The 8,402-nt window shown below is 46.5% G+C and overlaps 1 protein-coding gene across 1 annotated transcript; it reads left to right on the forward strand.

The window, feature by feature from the left end:
* The first annotated feature begins 5,634 nt into the window (after window positions 1-5,634).
* On the forward strand, window positions 5,635-8,096 carry KLF2 (KLF transcription factor 2). Its single transcript, XM_075776522.1, has 3 exons — window positions 5,635-5,781; window positions 5,932-6,823; window positions 7,203-8,096. Exons 1-3 carry the CDS (start codon window positions 5,707-5,709, stop codon window positions 7,376-7,378), a joined length of 1,143 nt encoding a protein of 380 aa, XP_075632637.1. The 5' UTR covers window positions 5,635-5,706; the 3' UTR covers window positions 7,379-8,096.
* Window positions 8,097-8,402: the final 306 nt, after the last annotated feature.

Genomic DNA, 8,402 nt, shown 5'->3' on the forward strand with positions numbered 1-8,402 from the left:
GAATGAAAGCACATAGATACCTTCTGCCCTATGCTCCTATTATTCCACACCCTTATTGCCCTTTCTTCACTAGATATTTGATTCTGCAATAACAAGTATTTGGCAACAACTGAAATCTGTTTGTCATAAGCAGTGACTGATATTTTAAGCAGTTTCACTGATATGATTAAACACGCTGGCAGAGTTTTTGAAACTGTGGTATCATTTCACAGTTCTGTAAAAAAAAAAATAAAAGATCTCTCAAATGTGTTTTTAATTGACAGCTGAAAGGGACATCTGCAATACAACATGTGTGCATTCAACACACGCATCAGTAAAAGCTGGCAGAAGCACAACTACATACCTAATCAAAGCTGATAATTAAAAAACTGGCATAAATTGTTTAGATTTGAAGAGTCCCCAAATCAAAAATGACAAAAAATCATTTACAGCTGAACACCATCGTTCTTCACACAGCAAACTCAAGTAACAATACATAATTACCTAGATTAAATTCATTAAACAGCTGGGTTTTTGCATGGTTTACTGAACCATGAGCATACTTTAATGATGGGAACAGTATTGCATATTTCTGAGAAAGGATTTCTTTCTATAAGTTGACTTATTTATTGAAATGGAATTGAAGCTTATTTTTCCTTCGCATCGATGGAAGTCTGCCTAGCTAAAGTGTGCAGTGGTGGAAAGTATCAATGCCTGACATTTGCTAATCTTTGCAAACTGAGTTAATAAGGCTTTCACTAAAGCGAATGAAGATTGCCATCACAATGAATGAAAATGATAGAACTGTCAATAATCATGCTGAAAAAGTGGAAGTGCTAAAAAATATTTCTGTTCTCTCTTTGGGAAAAAGCCAGATGCTGTGTTCAGATCAGACAATAATGATGTTGAAATACTTTCCATTCCAGTAACCAAGGAGGATGTTAAAACAACTACGACTCAAACAATATGAAGTTGCCAGGTCTGGGTAACTTATGAGTGAGTGTTTCAGAAGAACCAACTAAGGACATATTCAGATGGTTAATGTTTATTATCAATCAATTTGAGAACAGCGGGGAAGCCCCAGGTGACTTGAAGAATGCTAATATTATGTCAGTATTTTAACAGGGTAAACAGAATGACCCAGCTACGCCTGTCAGTGTTACATAAACCTGGGCAAAAGACTGGAAGGACTTGATACATTAAAAGAATCATAAATAGAGATGGTTTGGTTAATGACAGTGGCTTTTAACAGTGGTTTAAATGAGGCAGCAGTGCTGATGCAACAGGCAAATCTCTGTAAGGATTTGCCTCGGTACAGTGTGATTTTCACAATAAGAAACAAGAGCACGACAAATCAAGATGGTGTGCACATGCAAATCGGTCCAAACACAAGCCAATGCATCTTGAAATCTAATTTAAATTTTAATCAAGCAGGTTTATTAGTTCTTGATCTTTTTTATCATCACTTACCATTCAATGTTGTTAACAATGACTGGAAGAAAACAGAAACTGTTACTGATAAAGTCCTAGATCACAAAGATCAAGGAAGTGCAACATAATTTAAAGAACATGCCATTGTTGAATAATTATCATAACTGCTTCACTATCCAGGCAGAAACAAACACCATGCATGGCCAAAAAGACAAGCTTAAGACCATACTTCTAGGAACGAAAAATGCAAGCAGCTCTGCTTTTTTGGCATAGATAAAAATAGGTTCCTACCTAGGCCAACAGGTAAAAAAATTGGGGCAGCAAAATTGCTCTGCTGGAGATGACAATTGTCAGATGCCTCTTTTCGAGGTATCATCTTTTGCAGTCTCTGCTTTCCATCTGTGCAGCCCTAAATAAGCTGGATTCCTCCCAGTTGTTCCAAGCATCTCCTGATGCTTCCCAGCCCTGCACAGTGGCCCATCCGCACACCCACCATGTCCTCCAGGGCTCTGTTCCACCTTTCGCTCTCCCCCCCCATGCCCCATGCGTTCTACTTTCACCTTTGCTATAAATTAAATCTAGTTGAAAAGCCTCGAGCCGGCGCTGAGTGCAGACTGTACATACATGGTGGCAGTGCCCTTGACCGGGAAGCTGAGATGTGATGGAAGGGCTGGGGGAGAGGAAGGCTTTGCCAAACAGTTAACTTGTGTGCGAGCTTCTAGGGCGATGCCGTGACTGAACGCGCACAAGTGCGATCCTTGGCTAAAGAGGGGTGACTCGTATTTGTCTGCTGCTCCACATTTCCAGTGCTCAAACCTCAAGAAAGATTTTGAAAAGATGCACATAGTTCAGCAGAGAATAACCAAAAAAAAAAAAAAAAAAAAAAGAAAAATATGTCATACTAAAAACTTGATGAGTCCCTTCAGCTTAGAGACGAGATGGTTCACTTTAAGTCCCTGAATGGCAACCAACTCCAGTCATGAAAGATCTGGTTAAAAAGGCTCCTTTAGCAAATTAATTCACGCTGTTACTTTAATCATATAAAAGGCCTATAGGATTAAATCACTCTGCTCAAATTAAGAAATGCCTCTCCAAAAAATAACCGTATATTTCATTTTATGTGGTTGTTTACATCATTTTGTCAACTTCCTCGAGAGCACACTGGAAGGAGCATTAACTCAGAATCCACAGCTTAAACTGGCAAAAAAAAAAAAAAAAAGTATAGTCGACAGAACTCTGGCGATTTGAGATGCAGGCAGGGAAATTCTATGATAATGCTTGTCTCATTTAAATATGAGGTGATTGACCACAGTGTCACTAGTATCGTGATTTTGAACAGTGATGCGAAGAGGTCTCATTCTCCTCTCGTTTACTCTGCTATTATTACGTTTGTCTCTGGGTGCAGTCAGGACCTTCTGAGAACGGTCCCATGAGAAAGGAGCTTTTTGTTTGTTTGTTTGAGTTCTGTAATGACTCAGAGTGCTCTAGCAGCCAGGTGACTGGGGATTCTCACCAACCCATCCAGCTGTAGCGTTTCACCAGGGGTGCAGTTCATCACACAGCCCCAGCTTTGATTCTTCTATTAACATGTGGAATCTTGATTGCAATCTCTTGAAAAGTTTCTCTTCATGTAAAAGTAACAACAGAGATCAGCAGCAACACCTAGAAAAATCAACTTTGCCATAGAAAAATGGCTGAGCCTGTGTTTACTTTGGCTGGAAGACAAATCACACATCATTTAGCTCTCTTCTACCCACAGCAGATTAACAAATACTTTCTAATCTCACATTCTTCGCATTTATACACCGGTGGCATCATTCCTGATCTGCGCTGCCATAAGTGAGATCGGTGCCAGGGTCCTGGGTTTAGATATTTAAAATAAACATTGCATACAACAAAGAGCCAGAAAATGTCAGCACGATGATCCCAGACCAAGTGGAAGGTCATGACAAAGTTGTACTCCATGTGTACAGAACTAGTGACTCACAATGTAAATCAATTCTCACTTTTGTCTCACCAGGTTTAGTATAGCTATAGTTTTTTAGCTTCACTGCTTTACTTGAAAACAAAAAGAAACCAAAGGCAGTGAATGTCTTATTTTGTGCGCTTGCCTTTCATCCTCGCTACCCCCTGAACGTTTCCTCTATACAAAGAAAACACAGAGTTGGGTGACAGAGTCAGTGCAGTGCTATAAACAAAGGTCCTTCCAGTGCCTACTGGAAGACAGCATCCGACTGGAGCTTCTCAGTGAAACATACACGTAGCGTTGTATATCCTAGAAACAAAATATTTTGTTATAGCTGTTGCTGAAATCACAAGCACATAAACTGACACAGACATTCGGGGTGTGTTATCAAGGGAACGTTCACATTCATTCTGAATTCATCAGAGTATATTTTCTTGGCTGACTCACAGCACCATATATACGTATCGTACACTTACTAACATTTTATTAGAGGAAAAGAGTTTACATTGAAAGATTACACAAGTGTGACATTACATAGCTATGAGTCATACATCTTTGTGTACTTCGTTACCATGCATTCAGTGTATTGATTCTGCTCCAGTCACAGAAGTTTGGCTGCTCCTCCTGGCCATCCTGTGAACTTTTAGAATAAAAAGTATAGAAAGTTAAACAAGAGATATTCATTATTTTAAAACATGTGTAGCTATTGAAAAGATCATTTACTCACCCTAGCAACCGCGCTTTCCTGAGATGGCTGCATACAGCCACGAGCCTGGGATGGGCTCTGGCAAACATGCTGAAAATGCTCCTGAGAACCAGAGCCCATGGAGGGCCATCGCAATCTCCCCTCGTGGGGCACGCAGCGCATAAAAGTGAGAGTTGTTCTCCTACACTCTTCCGATCTCTAGCTCACTTAGAAATCCTTTTAGAAGTCATTGCAAAGGAAATATGGAGGAGGTAAGGGGAAAGCATAGCTCTTTCTCTGACCAGGCTCTCAAAGAATCATCCTGTCCTGTGATAGATCATCATTTTTCCTCCATTAAGAATTGCCACTTTTGCTCTTGGATGACTGCCAAGCAGCCATGATCCTCGAAAAACACGAGTCTGGGGCACGTTGTCAAAAATTGTTGGAGAATAGCTCCTTCAGACTGGGCATCTGAGCTAGAGGCCAAGGTAAGGGAGGAGAACAGTCTTCCCTTCTGAAAAATCCAGCCCAGGACCATAAATTGGCTACGACCAGAGGAGATCACAGAAGCTACTTGCATTATTTCTCTCATAATGTCATAGGGAAACATTGATTTTGGCAATCTTTGTGCAGCAAATGGAAACTCTGCTAGAGAACTGGACATCCGTTAAATGCAAGTCTCCAGCATTTTCCTCGCAGGGAGACCGTACAAGAGTGGCATTAACCATCCTTCCGTCAGGGCTGAGATGGGTCCCTGAGACCTGAGGGTGACCAGAGCTGGAAGCCTCTGTCAGCAGCTCACCAGTGTGCTTACCCAAGCAGAGCAAAGCATCTGCCTCCCTTGCTGTGCTTGCTGCACCTCCCGCCCCCACCCTCGTTTTCTGGGTCCCAGTCCCACATGTGCCAGGGATGGCACCAGGTCGTGGGACAGTCACTACGTGTGGGGTCAAAACCTTCATTCATGGTGCCTTCCTCACCGTCTGCGGGGCAGGGACGCCTCAGCGTCCCCCATCCCACGGCAGGTCCCTCATAGTCTGTTAGAGCTTGGACCCACCAAGTGTCCCCTCATGTCATGGACAGTCCCTTGGCGTTTCCAGGGCAGGGACCCCTCAGTGTCCCCCATCCCAGGGCAGGTCCCTCACGGTGTCTCGCAGCACAAGGTCCCCTCCTGTCAGCGAGGGTCCCTCAGTGTCCCCAGGGCTGGGACACTCCCAGGGGAAGGCAGAGACTCCTCAGTGTCCCTCAGTTTACACGCGCTTCTCGGCGCACCCGGGGCAGGGCCCCTTCAGTGTTCCCTCAGCGGCCGCAGGCGGCGGCCCGAGGCGGGGGTCGCTGCTCCACAGCCGCCCCTCGGCGCGGCGGCGAGCCCCGTGCTGAGGGGAAGGCGGCGAGTGGGCCCGCAGCCGTGCCGAGCCCGAACCGGGGTCCGCTCCGCCCCGCTCGGGCTCGGACGGCCGCCGCCGCCGCGTCCTTTTATACCGGGGCTAAATTTAGGCTGCGCCCGAGCCGCTGCCTCCCGCCCGCCCCGTCCGGGACGCGTTTCCTCCGCTCCCTGCAATTGGCTTGAGGGCGCCCGCGCCCGCGTTATAAGGTGGGGAGGGCGGCTCGCCGCGCCGCGCCGTTCGCCGTCCCGCCCGGCCGCACCATGGCGCTGAGCGACACCATCCTGCCCTCCTTCGCCACCTTCGCCAGCCCCTGCCGCGAGAAAACCCTCCACGAAGTGAGTCTCGTCCCCCTCCCGCCGCCGCGTTGAGGCCGGCGCGGCTCATCGCACGGGTGGGCAGCGGTGCCGCGGCCCCGCTTCTCCCTAAATCCTCCCTCCCTCCTGCAAACGCCACCTCTAACCTTCTCCCTTTTCTTTCTCTCCCAGAGGTGGAAGTGTGACCAGGAGGCCAAGACCCCCGCTGGCACCTGGGGTGGCCTCTCCCCGCGCAAAGAGGATGAAGATCTCAACAACGTGCTGGATTTTATCCTTTCCATGGGCAGCGACGGCTATGGCCAGGGCTCAGCTGGTGGGGACTATCCCCCTGCCCAAGGGGAAAGCGGCAGCTTTTATCAGACAAACCCGTCCCCGGGATGCTACAGTGCCCTGGAGCAGGGCAGCCCCCCGCCCTACAATGCTGGCATCGTGCCGGAGATGATCCGCTCCGACATGGACTCCAACTACTGCCCTCCTGGCAATGTCCACGGGCGGTTCTTTGTGACGCCTGGCTTTGGGGGCCCGCAGTTCATTGAGAACATTAAGCCTGAGCCCGACATGGACAATTATGGACCGGTCCTGGGTCTGGCGCCCCAGGCTTGCCCGAAGATCAAACAGGAGGGCAGCGCGACCTGTATGATGGCCTACGAGCAGCCGCGGGTGGCCAGCTCCCCCCAGATCCCTGGGGCAGAGACGCCTCCGCTGAGCCCCGACGATCTGATGGTGAATGACTGCCACACGCAGATGATGTGCCCCTCATCTGTGTCCTTCCAGCAAAGCTACCACCCAGCCTCTGGATTCCACCACCCGCAGACCCATCTCCAGTACCAGAACACCTCTCAGTTTGGCCTTTTTGAGGACAGCCTGCCTTTACAACCCTCCGCTCCCAGAGGCATGCTCACCCCTCCTTCCTCCCCTCTGGAGCTGCTGGACTCCAAACCAAAAAGAGGACGTCGGTCCTGGCCGCGGAAGAGGACAGCCACTCACACGTGCACCTACGCAGGTTGCGGGAAGACCTACACCAAGAGTTCGCACCTGAAGGCCCACCTCAGGACGCACACAGGTAAACAGGGCTGGTTGCCTTCATCTGGAGATATGCCGCTTGCCGGTTGCAATAGCCGCCTGTATACAACAGTTTGCAGCCTGAGCTTTAACCCTATAGTCTCTTAAACTCCAGGAGTTCCTATGCGTACGTAGGTCAAAGCTTTTCTAAGGGCTTCCAATGCCCTTTCTGAAAAGATTTTTCACTGCAGGTATAGGTTAGTAAAGGAATTGCTAGAGCAGGCTCGTTTGGCTTAAAAGCACTTGGATCTTACTGTGGAAGGGCTGGGTAGCAAATAAAAGGATATGCTGAGATAAACTCAGAATGTTGCCCAGCATGTGATGCTGCCTGTATGTGGGAGTGCCGCGCTGAGTCACGCTCTCTGTGATTTCTCCAACAGGTGAAAAGCCCTACCACTGCAACTGGGAAGGCTGCGGCTGGAAGTTCGCTCGCTCCGACGAACTCACCCGTCACTATCGCAAGCACACCGGCCACCGGCCCTTCCAGTGCCACCTCTGCGACAGGGCGTTCTCCAGGTCAGACCACCTGGCTTTGCACATGAAACGGCACATGTAGCCCCAGAGACTCTCGACCTGTGAACAGTGGACATTATTTAACTGCTCAGGTGCAGAAGCGTTAAAAACTTGTAGCTGGTACTACGTAGGGAGGCACCAATGCTCTAGCGATGGAAGTGGAGGAGGATTTGACACAAGGAGACTTAGCCAGTCATCTCCTGCAAAGAATTTGAGTGACTCTGTTAGTGAACCTGCCTGTCCCGGTCAGGAGAATAGGGGTTATTTATGCAGCTTCTGTGAAGGGTAAACTCTGTAAGACTCCATACAGATTGTACAGAAGAAGCTGTAAATATGGTTTTTTTTCTGATTCCAACTGCCCAGTCCTAAGCTTTACAAGACAATGTTTGTATGGAAACTGCCTGAAGTTGACCCTAGAAGAGATTAAATGAATGTTACTGTAGCTAATGATGTTATTTTAGATCTCAGTTGAAGGCATGGCTAAGAGAACACTCCTATTGTTAGACTGTTTTTTCACAGGTGCAATAATATTCTTGTTTGCCATGATCTACACTAGAAGTACAGGGCTTGATGTCTTGTAAGAAAATAACCTATTTTACTGTAAATTTTTTTTATATATTGTAAATAATTTTATACAATGAGAAATATTGTATATGTAAATAGAAGACAAATGGGTATTTTGCCTATTTCTGTTTTTTTTTAAACATAATTTTTCAATGTTTGAAAACATTTCATCTTTTTAATAAAATAAGTTTCTAATTGCTGTGATTTTTATTCTCCTTTGAGATCTCCCTGTTACTTTTCCCCCTGATGGCTGGGCCAACAACCACCCGGTTATGTTTTAAATTATCAATGGCTGTAAGAAGATGCTTAAAAATCTGAGCTAAATAGATAACAGAGTCCATAATTCATCCTTGGTGGTAAACAAGATACAATGTGGTGTTTTATCAAAAAAAAAAAATCAAATAGGAAAGTAGATCACATTCAAAATACACTTCCTAAAAATGGTTAAGTAAGCAACACTGTAATTTCAGTCTCATTTCTAGTTTATGCTAGACTATTTTAAT

This window comes from Balearica regulorum, chromosome 26 (genome assembly GCF_011004875.1).
Source record: "Balearica regulorum gibbericeps isolate bBalReg1 chromosome 26, bBalReg1.pri, whole genome shotgun sequence".
Taxonomy (NCBI): domain Eukaryota; kingdom Metazoa; phylum Chordata; class Aves; order Gruiformes; family Gruidae; genus Balearica; species Balearica regulorum.